This window comes from Schistocerca americana, chromosome 8, assembly GCF_021461395.2.
Source record: "Schistocerca americana isolate TAMUIC-IGC-003095 chromosome 8, iqSchAmer2.1, whole genome shotgun sequence".
NCBI classification, from domain to species: Eukaryota; Metazoa; Arthropoda; class Insecta; order Orthoptera; family Acrididae; genus Schistocerca; species Schistocerca americana.
The window spans coordinates 94,653,941-94,670,860 of record NC_060126.1 but is presented as its reverse complement, the minus strand read 5'-3'; the positions used below and the strand labels follow the sequence as shown (position 1 = coordinate 94,670,860).

The 16,920-nt window shown below is 42.0% G+C and overlaps 1 protein-coding gene across 1 annotated transcript in view; it reads right to left on the bottom strand.

Moving 5' to 3' along the window:
- The window catches only part of LOC124545587 (fatty acyl-CoA reductase wat-like), a 172,588-nt gene that overhangs the window by 116,818 nt on the left and 38,850 nt on the right, over positions 1-16,920 (bottom strand). The window contains exon 3 of the mRNA XM_047124535.1: positions 831-1,079. Within this exon, the coding sequence (XP_046980491.1) occupies positions 831-1,079 (249 nt within the window). The remainder of the gene's footprint in view (positions 1-830; positions 1,080-16,920) is intronic.

Sequence of the window (16,920 nt, the reverse complement as noted above, 5' to 3'; positions counted from 1 at the left end):
GCTCGTACCTCAGTTAGGAGTCTGCAGTGGGGCATTGAGTCAAACGCTTTCCGGAAGTGAAGGAACATGGCATCCGTTTGATACCCTTCATCCATGGTTTGCAAGATATCATGTGAAAAAAGGGCGAGTTGCGTTTCGCAGGAGCGATGTTTTCGAAAGCCGTGCTGATGCGTGAACAGCAACTTCTCTGTCTCAAGGAAATTCATTATATTCTAACTGAGAATATGTTCGAGAATCCTGCAACAAACCGATGTTAAGGATATTGGTCTGTAATTTTGAGGATCCGATCCGTCCTTGTACCCTTCTTATATACAGGCGTCACCTGCGTTTTTTTTCCAGTCGCTCGGGACTTTACGTTGGACAAGAGATTCGCGATAAATGCAAGCTAAGTAAGGAGCCAATGCAGTAGAGTACTCTCTGTAAAACCGAATTGGAATCCCATCAGGACCTGGCGATTTATTTATTTTCAACCCATAGAGCTGCTTCACAACCCCAGGGATGTCTATCACTATGTCCTTCATACGGTAATCTGTACGAGATTCAAACGGCGGTATGTTAGTACGATCCTCCTGCGTGAAAGATTCCTCATATGCTAAATTTAAAGTTTCAGCTTTCGTTTTGCTGTCTTCCGTTGCCAGGCCCGACTGATCAGTGAGTGACTTTCTTCTTCCTTCCAATAAAACGTTCACCAATCGATTATCTGGTAATAGCTTGTCCAACATGCATCTTTTGTTTTTTAGTTGACGTTTGAATGAACTGTATCCGATAAGGAAGATTGATACGCTGGATCTACTACGGTGTGAATATAAATAATTTCAACCGCCATTCACGTTGAGGTTGGGCATTCGCTTGGCGAGTGCGATGACCTCGCAGGTGGAGCCAACGTTGGTGACAGTGGCAGTCCAAAGGTCTGCGTCGAAGCGCACGGTGGCGGCCACGTGGAACACGACGGACACCCTGCCGGTGAGCTCGGCGGCGTCAGCCGGGCTGATCCCCAGTCCCGGCTGCGTGCAGTCGCCCGCCACGGCCACCACCTTGCGGAGGTAGTCCGGGCACGCCTCGCGGGCCTTGCTGAAGACCTGAGGACAGCACAGGTAAGGCATCTCACGTAGGACCTCCCACGTACTCCGTGTAAGGTGTTATCACAAATACTGACATGTGGAATAATCGGGTCTACTGCCGGATGTTTGTGTCGCTCTGGCACAATATTCCGGCCACTATACTGCACAAGATCCTCCAATACGGCAGTCTCAGGTAGCATCTGAAGAAGGCAACAAGTTACGTGGCCGAAATATTGTGCCAGAGCGACACAAACATCCGGCAATAGACACGATTATTCCACATGTCAAGATCTTGCCGGGAAAGCGTGAAGAGTTACATCACAAATACTGTTTGCAGGTTCCTAAAACCTCCTCTGAGAAGTTTAGAAACTGCAGGACAATGTGGTGGTCATTATTCCTCCATCATTACAGCTGTTCGACAAAATAATGCAAACACGAATCGTTGCTTGGAGTTTCTGTTCTGTAACAAAAAATTCAAAAACATATGATTCAGTATTGCAATCAAAATTGCACAGAATTCTTTTGGAACTCGGAATACCAAAGAAGTATGTTAGACTTATAGAAGCGAGTTTGGAAAATACGAAAGGTAGGGTACGCGTGGGGAAACTGGAGAGAGAAGAATTTGTAATAAAGAACGGACTTAAACAGGGAGATGCCCTGTCTCCGCTACTTTTTAATTTAGTCCTAGAATATACTGTACGAATAGCAGCAGATAATTCAGTGGCTGTGGAGTTAAATCGAAATATTAAGATATTAGGGCATCGAGATGATCTAAACATCATTAGTGATAGTAAAGTATCTGTAACAGAAAATGCGAATGCGTTAATCAAGGTTAGTGAAGATGTAGGTCTAAGGATAAGTGAAGACAAAACTAAATTCCTGGTTACCACTAGAATGCCAACAGCAGTAGATCAGGAAATATTAAGAGTTGGAGACATGCAGTCTGAAAATGTGAACACATTTAAGTATCTAGGCGTGGGCATCACTTCGAGAAATGAGATTGAATCTGATCTGAAGAAGAGATTACGGGCGGGAAATGCGTGCTACTTCTCACTGAATAAATTACTTTCATCACGGATATTGTCTAGTAATTTCAAGATTAGACTATATAAAACTATTATTCTACCAGTTATGCTGTATGGGTGTGAGACTTGGTCTCTCACTGTGAAAAATGAAAAGCCGTTTCGAGTATTTGAAAACAAAATTTTAAGGAAAATTTTCGAAGCAAAAAGGGATGACATTAGCGGAGAATGGCGAAAACTGCATAACGAAGAGGTTCACGAACTCTATTCAAGCCCTGACATAATCAGTATTATTAAATCACGTAGGCTCCGATGGCCGGGTCACGTACCTCGAATGGATGAGGGCAGGGCAGCGCGCAGAGTACTGGTAGGGCACTTAGAGGGAAAACGTCCTGTGGGGAGACCGAGGCGTAGATGGGAGGACAATGTGAAGGCTGATTTGAGGAGTCTAGGTGTTGAAGGTGAATGGAAGGAAATAGCCCAAGACAGGGTCAGATGGCGAAAATAAGCTGCTGCGGTATTGGACTCTTGAGTCCGGTATGACCAGTGTGTAAGTAAGTAACAAAAAATTCAATGTTCTGATAGCAATCGAAATCCAGAACAATAGTTCATGGAACTTTATACAATTCATTTTGAGGGAAATTCTCCGTTACCACAGCGGAGAATGCAAAGAAGGCTTGAGCCTTTGAATTAATGTAGTGATTTAGAAGCATTTCATAAACGTTGGCTCTTACCGTTCCTTTAAGAGTGACCTTATGTCCTATAAAACAATTGACACGACTCCGAAAACCATTAAACAAACTGCACCATACTTCATACCCGCGGCTGGAAGAAGACGACGCATGGAACTGATTTCCCTCTCTAACGTGTGTTTCAAAGGGAGTTAGGCAGTAGCTTTGTGGAAACGGCCTTCTTATTAGAAGTAATGGGCATAATCCAGGAGCGTTCTTAGAACTACGGTGACAAAATTTTCCAGCCATTGTGAGTAGACTTGCCTCGTTATAAGCGTACATTTGCCGTGTATTTCTGAACAATGTGGTGGGCAACAGGAAATGTAACCGCATAAACGACCACCGTATTCCGGCTTACTGAATCCATGCCCTTAGCATAAACGACACATTGTCGACATTCATTTTGTTAGGTACTTATCAAAGCACACCACTCAAATCCCTCACATTCGAAGGAACGGCATTGGACCTCAGCTACTAGCCACCAAATCTTACAAGTCCATGGCAAAGAGCTCCAGAGTGTTTTCTTCGGATGACAAGCACCTCCACTGGATTAACAACGAATCTGTCACGCTAAGGTGGTATGTTCACTCTTATGAGACGTCCTCTCAAAATGGAGTGCAGACATGCAAGACTGCGCTGTCGCTTCCATGCAAGCAGATACAGAGCTGTATGCTTGAGAGTCATAGAGGGTGTAACTGGGTTTTCTCTTTTGATGCTAGTCAATTGTCAGGATGAGCATTACTGCAAAGGGCATTTGATTCTAAAGCATTATGACAGGGTGAAAAACACTAAATAAATTACTTTTTCTCTCTTAACATGTGGCCAGGGTGGGTTCTTCCTTGGCTCGGGTATGAGGTAGAATGAAACAGTATTTTTACATAAGATAACTTTTATTGAAAGATTTGTACAATTGTTTCCTTACTGGTTTGACTGGAGATGCGCATCGTGCAGTGGCCCTTTTAATTATTGAGAACGAAGTCGTGAATCGGATGGTGATACCTTGGGTGTGGAGTCCCAGTGTTTCTTCTCTTTATGCGGCCGTGTGTGTTGTGCGTCGGCCAGCGGAGCTGCGCGGCGGGTCAAGGCCAGTATCCCGGACTCGAACAACGGACTCCAGCTTGACAGTCTTCGGCTGTCAGATCTTCATCACCAGCTCACAGGTGACTGCTGATGTGAGGCCGTCTCCTTCCTGTCCTCACGAGCCACCCGGGTACGAAAAAATCAAATACCTTCTAACTTATGTCTTCTTGCGGTGAGGCTGCTGCTTGCTATTCCATTACAGCGGCGGACTTCGTGCTTCTGTGAACGATGTAGTCTCTTCTTGCATAACGGTCTTCAGCACCGATTGAACTGTACTGGAACAGAACTAAAAACTACTGTCGGGCGCACTGCGTCTCACGTATTTATTTACTTCAGTTCACTGGAGGTGAACGACTTCACGGTCATTGCCTCTTCTGTCACGTTGAAAAGCTTCTCGAAGAATCTTCTTAACGTCGGTCATTGGCTCTTGGAATGTAGGTGAGGGCCTTTGATCACATGTGACAGTTGAGAAACACGTGAGCCGGTCGGGCGACGCCCTGACGGCTGAATCTACAGCTCCGCTTATGGGGGGAGGGCGATGTCTTCTCCTGAAGGTGCTGACTTCAAGCGCCGGCCATTGCCACTGCTGCTTTGCCCGCTGTTTGCCTGTGTGTAATTCTTCTAAACTAAACTTTTTCATTTATTTTCTAATTTCTACTTCACTTCACATTGATGTCACTAATTTATTTACCTATCTTAAGTACCACTCAACAAGGGTGATAACGTCCTCTACGGAAGGCAAAGTTCCGAGTTCGAGCCAGTCAGGAGCACTTTTTTAATCTGTCACGAAATCCATCTTCCGTTTGGTTCTCTTATAATGTGATCCAGTAGTGTGCTGCAGTTATACTGCAGTTCATAGCGATGAATAGGAAACGGAAATGATGGTGTTGTACTGTTGTGCAGGAGGCGCGCATCAGTTGCCCGACCACCTGGTGCCAGCCTTTCTGCTTGACGCCACTTCGGCGACCTGCATGTCGTTGTGAGGAAGGAGAGGCGGAACAACGAGGAGAATAAAAACACCCGGCCTTGAGAGAATAAAATCTTATATCCGGCTTGCAATGGAACGTAGCATCCTGACATCTAGAAGCAGCGGCGTTAACTACTACGACACAAGCTAAGGAAACTAGAAAAATTAGTGTCCTGTTCCACAGTATCCAGCAACAATACAACATATTCTTCTTACGATCTGTTTGAGTAGCTTTCTCTTATCTTAGGACTGATAATTATGTTGAGTATACGTGTGGAAAGTGCTTGTATGACCTTTCCCACCACAGAGGAGACTTTCTTTTCTTATCTCTACGAAACATAGACGTGCACTCTGCCGTGGCAGGGCACATTCCGTTTAATATCCAAGAAAGACCGTTGCTGGTAGGTTACAGGACATCGGAACAGTGGTAGTTAATTAAAAACAAATATTGGAGCAAGGATCTTTCTCTGTGTGATGTGAAACCGTGTACTACCAAATTTAACATCAGCAGCTGTATGTCGTTATTATTAATAGCTGGACATTCATTTGAATGTCTGTTATCCATGGAACACACTAAGAGTATAGATCTCTCCTGCCAAGGTGTCATTTTCCCAAGTGATAATACATTTACCCACGTAAGCGTTGATGCGATCCACTGAATTGTAAGTTTTGAAAGGACGTATGTTCTATCCTACTATTTGTTCTGAAGGTCGCTGGACATACCACGTAAGAGAAAACATATTGGTTTCAAGATCAGACCTCAGACGTAATCGAGGAGGAATTATGCCATACAGCTATCAAGAGGACATACAACGTCTCGGAAAATACATACAGAGTACACATACTCTTCCAAATATATTCTCAATATGATCATCTCCTTTCCAAAAAGATTCATAGTTAACTCATTTGGGTTCTTGGCAAGGACAGCACGCAAAGGAGTATTCAGAAGGTGGACGAATAAGGTTGTCAGTCGACAAATGGTAAAGCAAGGATGTAATGTTACCAATTTGAAAATTGAGCGGCAACTACATGACATAAGCGAGGAATAGCGTGGGTTGAAGTTTGTCTTATTAAGGAGCAGTAGTCAGAAAGAGGACAGAGATACTTGCGCATTTGACAACAGAATAGTAACAAGAGTCTTGGAGAATTGTTGAACAACTGCTGGCTTTGTAAAGAATAGGACTAAGAATTCTTACAAAGATAAAGTGAAATATGTCAATACCTTTTATTACTGTCAAAGAATACAACATCCCAATGTTGAAGTTCATTGATCATGATTATGCACACAACAGACATGAACGATTTTGGAAAGTACAATCCATCATCAAATATGTCTGGGAGACCAGTATGGTTTGGCACGAGGAAGATGTCCTCTTAACAATAAGGAATATGGTTTTACAATCAGACTTTCATCGCCAGTATTTACATCAGTAGTGTGTCTATTTCGATCCTGATCCACTTTTCATCTAAATGCAGTATTGATATTTGTGGTATCACTGACTTAAAATGGAAAAGCTACTACGGATTGCCTACTTGCATGACCAAATACTTCGCAGTCCAAGATGGCGGTAATATCCACCGCCTTATTAAATCATTTCAACTTATCACGTGACAAACCATACCCCTCCTCTATGCTACCCGACCCCTTCCCTATTTACGTTCTCCCACCCTCACTCCAGTCAACTTCAGCGGAGTATTGAATCAGTTACTTTAACAATGTAAAATCGGTGTAAAGTTCACAAATAACTTACTTTCGAAAAAATTAGTAAGATTCACTAGAATAGGCCTCAAGTTCGAAGAGATTCACCTAAAATAGCCTTATGCTCAGGCACACACACACACACGCACACACACACACACACACACACACACACACACACACACACATGCTCACATACACACATACACGCAAATACTTCCTACCCCTGGATGTCGTCATATTAAAATAAGGTAGTCAATCACCTGAATAGGGTAAAAATGGAGCCATTTAACGCAAGCATAACTTGAATTAGCATGATGTTCAAAGACAAATTGACGTTATTTTCAATGATACTTGCCTCTGATTGGACACACACACACACACACACACACACACACACACACACACACACACACACACACACTGCAAGACATTTCACCGCAGTATATACTGTATTGTCTTGTCGCTAAATTTCCACGTTGCGCGGAGTGGCCGCGCGGTGGAAGGCCGCACGCCACGGATTGCGCCCCCCCCCACCCCCTCCGGAGGTTCGTGTCCTCTCTCGGGGATGGGTGTGTCTGTTGTTCTTAGCATAAGTTAGTTTAAGTGGTGTATAAGTCTAGGGACCGATGACCTTAGCAGTGTGGTACCTTAGGGATTCACACACTTTTTTTTAATTTCCACATACGGCAGTAAATAGCTTAACTCTCTCCCTCCTTCTCTCTCTCTGTCCCTCTCTCCCTCTCTCTCTCTCTCTCTCGTTCCTGTAGCTCTATCTCTCTGTTTCAATCTCTGATTCATAATTAAAACATCCAAAATTATTTCCACCTCTGCCTCATAATGATCATAATGCTTTATTTAATAAGACAACAGCGTTGTGGTGTCTGAGGCCATACTGGAAGGCAACGCCCCCGCAGTTTTTATGTGAAATCATTGAAGCTTTTCAAATAAAAGAAATATTATAAGCTTTTTACATCTTTATTCTTCACGTCTACATACTTGCAGACCTCTGACGCTAAAGCGCTCTTAATTATAGTGTAACATTGTGGTGTGTAACGTAACTGCGTCGGTAGAGACAAACAGTAAGCTATAATCGAGTTTCAAATTAGGAGAGTTCTCCCATACAGGGAGCACCCTCTTCTTAGGCGTGACAGCGGCAGACCACACAGCAGCACTGCGGTATCTGCAGCAGTCCGGCGCTTTGGGTTCCCCCTCATCCATCATCCTCCATACAGTCCCGACTTGGTCCCATACGATTTTCATCTGTTTCCAAAACTTAAAGAACGCCTTCGGGATGTTCACTTTGATAGTGAACCAGAGGTGAGGTTGTGGTTCCGTCAACAAAGACAAATATTCTGCACTGACGGTATCGACAAAGTACTCCATCATTGCGGAAATGTGTTCGTCACCAGGATGACTTCGTTGAGAAATAAACAGTGTATATAGACATCAAGAAAAAAAAATGTAGAAAGTTAATAATGTTCGTTTCATTAAAAAAACATTAAGAATTTTCACTAGAAAAATTCAGAGGCATTACTTTTCACCACGCCCTCATACTAGAGAGGTAATTAAAAAAAACACAATTATATAGGCATAAAATCACTAAGAACTTTGAGAACATACGAATTTAATCATCGTCAACACTTTTTATGACATCATCTATTCCAAACAGTAGCTAACTACTGTCTGAGTAAATAGTTGAGACAATTGCATTAGATAGTTAAGCTTTGATGGCAGTATTGCATTAATAAATTGGAAAAGGCACCGATTTGCGCTTTACAGAAAAACTCACACAATATGAAAATTATATCACTAATGTAACAATGATGGTGACATTTCCTTCTTTCACTGTACAACAGTCCGCCCCCGGTAGCTGAGTGGTCAGCGCGACAGACTGTCAATCCTAAGGGCCAGGTGTTCGATTCCCGGCTGGGTCGGGGATTTTCTCCGCTCAGGGACTGGGCGTTGTGTTGTCCTAATCATCATCATTTCATCCGTATCGACGCGCAAGTCGCCGCAGTGACGTCAAATCGAAAGACTTGCGCCAGGCGAGCGGTCTACCCGACGGGAGGCCCTAGCCACACGACATACATATATATATACTGTACATATATATACATATATATATATATATATATATATATATATATATATATATATATATATATATATATATATATATATATACTGTACAACAACAAGTTCCATTCCAGTCATCGGCGTCACACGGGAAATCATCCAAGTGACTGTCACGCCAATACCATTCCATCAATTTCACATTTAATTCTTCAGTCACTGGTTCATATCTGTCAACACAACTTTACAAATTAAGTGCACAAAGTGCAAAAAGTCAGGGTCAGCTCTTGTTCTCAGTATTATCCACTTTGTATTATAGTTGTTGTTGTTATGGTCTTCATGTCAGAGACGGGTTTGATGCAGCTCTCCATGCTACTTTATCCTGTGCAAGCTTCTTCATCTCCCAGTACCTACTGCAACCTACATCCTTCTGAATCTGCTTAGTGTATTCATCTCGTGCTCTCCCTCTACGATTTTTACCCTCCACGCTGCACTCCAATACTAAATTGGTGATCCCTTGATGCCTCAGAACATGTCCTACCAACCGATCCCTTCTTCTAGTCAAGTTGTGCCACACACTTCTCTTCTCCCCAATCCTATTCAACACCTCCTCATTAGTTATGTGATCTACCCATCTAATCTTCAGCATTCTTCTGTAGCATCACATTTAGAAAGCTTCTGTTCTCTTCTTGTCTAAACTATTTATAGTCCATGTTTCACCTCCATACATGGCTACACTCCATACAAATACTTTCAAAAACGACTTCCTGACACTTAAATCTCTACTCGATGTTAACAAATTTCTCTTCGTCAGAAACGATTACCTTGCCATTGCCAGTCTACATTTTATATCCTATCTAATTCGACCATAATCAGTTATTTTGCTCCCCAAATAGCAAAACTGCCTTACTACTTTAAGTGTCTCATTTCATAATCTAGTTTCCTTAGGATCACCCGTATTAATTTGAATACATCACATTTTCATCGTTTTTCTTTTATTGATTTTCATCTTATATCCTCCTTTCAAGACACTGTCCATTCTATTTAACTGCTCTTCCAAGTCCTTCGCTATCTCTGATTGAATTATAATATCATCGGCAAACGTCAAAGTTTTTATTTCTCCTCCATGGATTTTAGTACCTACTCCGAACTTTGCTGTTGCTTCCTTTACTACTTGCTCAATAAACAGATAGAATAACATAACATCAGGTATAGGCTGCAAACCCTGTCTCACTCCCTCATAACCACTGCTTCCCTTTCATGTCCCTCGACTTAATAACTGCCTCTGGTTTCTGTACAAATTGTAAATAGCCTTCGCTCCCTGTGTTTTACCCCTGCCACCTTCAGAATTTGAAAGAGTGTATTCCAGTAAACATTGTCAAAAGCTTTCTCTAAGTCTACAAATGCTAAATACGTAGGTTTGCCTTTTCTTAGTCTAGATTCTAAGATACGTCGTAGGGTCAGTATTGCCTTACGTGTTCCAACATTTCTACGTAATCCAAACTGATCTTCCCCGAGGTCGGCTTCTACCAGTTTTTCCATTCGTCTGTAAAGAATTCGTGTTAGTATTTTGCAGCAGTGACTTATTAAACTGATAGTTCGGTAATTTTGACATCTGTCAACACCTGCGTTCTTTGGGATTGGAATTATTATATTCTTCTTGAAGTCTGAGGGTATTTCACCTGTCTCATACATCTTGCTATCCAGATGGTAGAGTTTTGTCAGGACTGACTCTCCCAAGGCTGTCAGTAATTCTAATGGAATGTTGTCTACTGCCGGGGCCTTGTTTCGACTTAGGTCTTTCAGTGCTCTGTCAAACTCTTCGCGTAGTGGGATATCTCCCATTTCATCTTCATCTACATCGTCTTCCATATCCATAATATTGTCCTCAAGTACATCGCCCTTGTATAGGCCCTCTATATACTCCTTCCACCTTTCTGCTTTCCCCTCTTTGCTTAGAACTGGGTTTCCATCTGAGCTCTTGATATTCATACAAGTGGTTCTCTTTTCCCCAAAGGTCTGTTTAATTTTCCTGTAGGCGGTATCTATCTTACCCCTAATGATATATGCTTCTACATCCTTACATTCGTTCTCTAGCCGTCCCTGCTTAGCCATTTTGCTCTTCCTGTCGATCTCATTTCTGAGGCGCTTGTATTCCTTTTAGCCTTCTTCATTTACTGCATTTTTATATTTTCTCCTTTCTACAAACATATTTTATTGTAAATACAAGTTTTCTGCAGTACTATTTATTTGCTTATAGTGATACAATGAGATCATTTCGGCGACTTTCTACTATCAAATGCACGTCTTCGCTGGTATGAAATGGTTCATATGGCTTCTTGGAGCGTAAATGTCGGTTGTCTTTTTGTTATGATACGATCACGTTATTTATATGTTTACTTTCCTTTCTTTGATCTTCTAATGTTATTTTTTGCCATATTTTCTGACAGCTTCGGCTCCAGTGATGCTTTGTGTTTACAATATTGCACAACACACGGTCAAGTAAACTTAATCTCGCATGTGCTTTTTATATCTCTGGACTTCAAAACAACAGGAAATAGGTATGCATACTCAAGTAACTTGACTGCCCCCCACCGTCTCTGTATCTTTCACTCGCTCTCCGTCTCTTTCTGCATCTCTCCACTGCGGCTGGCCACAGTCATGTGGTAAGAAAAATTCAGCTTACGCTGTTTAAGGTGCAAGAGTTAATATGAACTCATCACTTCTCACACGCCACAACACTTGTAAGCACTCGCTATTCTCCATCGACAGTAGACGCAAGTACAGCTGTGTTCTACCCTGCATGTCACGCAGTGTTCTGCTTGCAGGAACTGCAGTCACCTGAGCTGTTAACCAAACAAACATTTTGCAATCGTCTACTTCAAAGCCACGCGGGGTAGCAGCACGGTTCGAGTCGCCTTGACACGCTTCGCGCGGCTGGCTCCCTCCTGTCGGACGTTTAGTCCTCCCTCGGGCGTGGGTGTGTGTGTTGTCCTTAGCGTAGTTAGTTTAAGGTAGATTAAGTCGTTTGTAAGCTTAGGGACCGATGATTTCAGCAGTTTGGTCCCGTAGAACTTACCACAAATTTCCAATTTTCCACTTGAAATAATCGTATGTTCTGATATCCAACTGCGACTGAATCTTTCACCACCCATCATAAACGTCAATCAACGATCGAACTTTTGCCACATTCGTCTTGCCGACCGCGGTGGCCGAGCGGTTCTACGTGCTTCGGTCCGGAACCGCGCGACTGCTACGGTCGCAGGTTCGAATCCTGCCTCGGGCACGGATGTGTGTTGTGTCCTTAGGTTAGTTACGGGACTGATGACCTCAGATCTTCCCATAGTGCTCAGAGTCATTTGAACCATTTTTGATTTCCAGTGACTACAACATATTCGAGGTAATACACATAACAGAGTTGAAGGAATATGTGAATCATCTAAATATCATTCGATTTTAGCACTAAGAGTACTGCGCAAGCATGTGAAATATACTAAAATGTTCAGTCACTGTGTTATCGAGAGAGATGACTAAGGTGAAATCCGTTCATCAGTCGTACAGAATTCCAGAAGTGTCCCATCATCTCATCAACTACTCACGCCAAGATGAGGAAACAATAAAATCGTCTGCCATCGACATCATAATTGAAATTCAAACAAAAACACCATTTCCAAAAAAGACGATAGCATACTGCGTCTTTATTCAAGACTCTATTTCACGAGGGCGTAGTGAAAAATAATGGCTCCGAATTTTTTGTGTGAGAACTTTTAAAGCTTTTTAAATAAATGTTATTAACATTCTGCGTCTTAAATCTTCATAACTACATGTTCATTTCTCAAGGAAATCTCCTTGGTAACGGCCACAATTCTCCCAACCAAAGACCAGTTTGTTGACACCGTCGCTGTAGAAATTTCGGCTCTGTTGATGCAGCCACAACCTCACCTCTGCACCGCTTTATCATGATCAAACAGAATTCCACGAAGGTGTTCTTTACGTTTTGGTAACAAATGAAAATAGGATGGGGTCAGGTCACGACTGTACGGAAGATGATAGATGGCAATGAATTCCAGGCGTCGGATTGCTGCAGATATCGCACCGCTCGTGTGTCATCTAGTATTGTCGTGCTGAAGGACGAAATAAACTTAGATTGCAGCACGCTTTTTCTCACGCACCGACATAATGATGTTACGCATCGCCATTTTACACCCTACAGTTCGGAACTTTCAGTGTGCAAAGGGCTGCAAATATGAAGATACGAAGAACTAAGATGTAGTATAATTCTGTTTTATTTTAAAAAAATCTTAACAGTTTTCACATAAAAAATTCGTAGGAATTACTTTTCACCACGCCCTCGTAGGTATGACACGTTGAACCAATTGGGTTAAAAAAGCTTACACGAATTTGCGTGATAACATGTTAATGATACGAGAGGAATCTCGCAACTTCTCTATAGGAAGTGATGTTGTGTTCACGTGCTAGGAAGTGCGACCATCTTTGATTTGTAGAATATATAACTGCCTTGAGAGGCATAACTGGCATCTTACGCAAGATAAGAAAAAAAAAAAGCTTAGGAAGGGAACCTGATTTTGTGTGGCATGGATATGTTCCCTCTTTTTTCCTCGAGGAGTACACAGTATCAGGATCTTACTCAAGCTAAATGGGAACGACCTCATCCTTATGGCTTTTTAATTTGTTTTTCCTAACGTGAGATTGCTCACAGCTATGTTTTAATTTCTTCAGAACGATGTGGAACGTCTTCTCCGATTGGAAAGGATTATGCACCACAGAAAATGGATTCCTTCTGCAGGAAGTTGCATTTACGTTGTATAACGATAATCTCCAGTATCACAATGTGGTCTCAGCTGGTGAGCCATTGAATGCGGCGCTAAGTGGTATATGCGCAGTTACACCACCTTTGTCACTTGGTTTGTCGTTCTTCTTGTTGGGGTTTGGAGAAAGTTACGTGAATTAAATGGTAGCTGTCAGAATAATATTGAGGACAAGAGCTTCCCCGAAGATCCAGCTCTCCGTCTGAAAATGCGTGTCTACATGCGCGAACCGGCGGCTAGACAGTTAGACTGAAGTTGCTGGAACAGTGTCCGCCTGCCTTAGCTGAGTCGTAACGGTAGCTCAGCGTGTTCGGTCAGAGGGTTACCTGCCCTCTGTAATGAACTTGAACAAGGGTGATGGGACGCCCGCACTGAACAAACAGAACGTACAATAACGAACAAAATGAGAATAAAATAAAGAAGTGGTAATGTGCTTGCCTCCCATGCAGCGGGCCCGGATTCGATTCCCGGCCAGGTTGGAGATTTTCTCCGCCCTTGGAGTGGGTGTTGTGTTGTCCTCATCATCATTCGATCCTCATCACCGGCACACGGCTCGCCTAATGTGGCGTCGACTGAAATAAGACTTGCACTTGGCGGCTGAACTACCCCGACTAGGGGCCTCCCGGCCAACAATGCCATACGTTCTTTTCATTTTTTTTTTTTTTTTTTTTTTTTTTGCAGGAACAGTGGAGTCGTGATTTCCACATGCGAGATTTCTTGAAAGATGCCAATGTGCAGAATGGGCATTTTAGTTACAAAATGAAAGACAGAGACGCCAATATCGTCAACATCATCGTTCCACTTATGATACCTGTATTCTTAATTTTGTATTCAGTTTGCCTGCAAAGCACTATTCAGTGGCATTTGGTTTTTATTAAGGCGGATACAGCTGTCAAAACTTGGCTGTCTAATACAATTGACTCAAATATTTACCCAAATTGCAACAACCTACTGTTTGCAATAGACGATATTCAAGAAAGTGTGGAAGATAATAATTAACTTCTCATGTTTCTACTGTGTATGAAACAAGTCAAAGCTCACCGTGTTTTAATGTATGAATTTTGTTTGTAATAAAATCTATATCTTTAGTACCTTTTCCCCTTCATTCCCTATGTAATATATTATAATGATGTGGTCTCAGTAAAGTACGCATTAACCTTATTATGAGGCAGATGTGCAAATAATGTGTTGATGTTACACAGCCACACTCCATAGATGAAATTTAATGAAGAGAGAGAGGGAGAGAGAGAGAGAGAGGGAGACAGAGAGAGGGAGAGAGAGAGAGAGGGAGAGAGAGAGAGGGAGAGAGAGAGAGAGGGAGAGAGAGAGGGGGAGAGAGAGAGAGATGTACTGTGATGTAGAGCACAATATTTACAGAACTGCAACATTATCTAGTGCGTATGTGTGTGTGTGTGTGTGTGTGTGTGTGTTTGTGAACATTTCATTGAGAGACAAATGTCTTTGAACTTGACGTCAGTTGTTTCAGATAACTTTAAACATCACGCCAGTTCAAGTGAAGTTAACGCAATATTTTTGGAAGTACTACATACTTGAAGCCAACTCAACTAAAGCTTTCCTAAGTTCACAGAATTCTAAATGATTGCTGCACTTTAATACTACACTTGTGAAACAAAACAGTATGGATTATATCAACCACTGGATCGATTTCAATCAAACTTGGTACACATATTCGTTACTTTCAGGCAGCAATCGCTGTTAGGGTAAAACCGTGTACCTATTATAGGGCAGGAGTTATGATGTCATAAATAATCCAGTGGGTGAGAGAGTGCGGCATTATGCTTGACGCTTAAATTTATTCCTTCTGTGCTACTGAGTCTATTCGCAGTAAATTCCTCATAAAGTAACCACATATGCCGAAAAATGCATCTATAAAGTTGTATCATGGTACTGCACATGGTTCAAGAGGTATTAGGTCATAAACCGTGACTTGAGAGAAAAATTGTCGCATTGTGCATGACGTTCAAACTTATTACTTCTTTGTTACTAACTTTATTCACAGCTCATTTAGTGGACTGTATTCACATACGCTACTGAATGTGTGTATAAAATTATATGATTGTATGACACAAAGATAGAACATATGACGCCATCAACACTGATATGCGTGTATAAAGGTCGCATTACTCGTATGTGTGAAGTTTTAATGAATTTGTTCTTTACCATTAAGCAACTGTGGAGCCGAGTCAACTGAAGGACATCACTGACACCTGGCAATTCTTTTTACAGCTTTCAGCTGTGAAGTGCAAACGGCTGTAGGCAAAAACAACAGCCTTCTATAGAGCTATGATGAGGTGTTGGCATACAGACGTTTAGAAAATTGCGTTAGACCAATACCATCTAGAGTCAAGGCCAAACAACCGTACCGTGACGTCACAGCCAAACGGCGATGGGAATATAAAGCAGCCAACACCCGTTCACAAAACTGGTGATTTGTGAGTCAATACTCGAATGAGGTTAGTTAACTGAGAAAACACACATAGATGTTTGTGTGGAAATGTGGTAAAACCAAATAAGAATGCATAACTGCGATTAATTTCGTGCATACCAAATACAAAATGATTAAAAAAGTTGTAAAACAAAAGTGCGTTATTTTCATGCGTATGGACTATTAAGAACATCTGGGACATTTTTAAATGGTGCCTACAGTAGTTGGATAAACTGAACGAACCAGAGGTTGCACAGAGTTTCAGGGAGAGCATAAGGGAACAATTGTCAGGAAAGGGGGAAAGACATACAGTAGAAAAAGAATGAGTACCTTTGAGGAATGAAATAGTGAAGGCAGCAGAGGATCAAGTAGGTAAAAAGACGAGGGCTAGTAGAAATACTTGGGTAACAGAAAAGATACTGAATTTAATTGATGAAAGGAGAAACTACAAAAATGCAGCAAATGAAGCAGGCAAAAATGAATACAAACGTCTCAAAAATGAGATCGACAGGAAGTGCTAAATGGCTAAGCAGGGATGGCTAGAGAACGAATGTAAGGATGTAGAAGCATATATCTTTAGGGGTAAGATAGATACCGCCTACAGGAAAATTAAACAGACCTTTGGGAAAAAGAGAACCACTTGTATGAATATCAAGAGCTCAGATGGAAACCCAGTTCTAAGCAAAGAGGGGAAAGCAGAAAGGTGGAAGGAGTATATAGAGGGCCTATACAAGGGCGACGTACTGGAGGACAATATTACGGATATGGAAGACGATGTAGATGAAGATGAAATGGGAGATATCCCACTACGCGAAGAGTTTGACAGAGCACTGAAAGACCTAAGCCGAAACAAGGCCCCGGCAGTAGACAACATTCCATTAGAATTACTGACAGCCTTGGGAGAGCCAGTCCTGACAAAACTCTACCATCTGGATAGCAAGATGTATGAGACAGATGAAATACCCTCAGACTTCAAGAAGAATATAATAATTCCAATCCCAAAAAACGC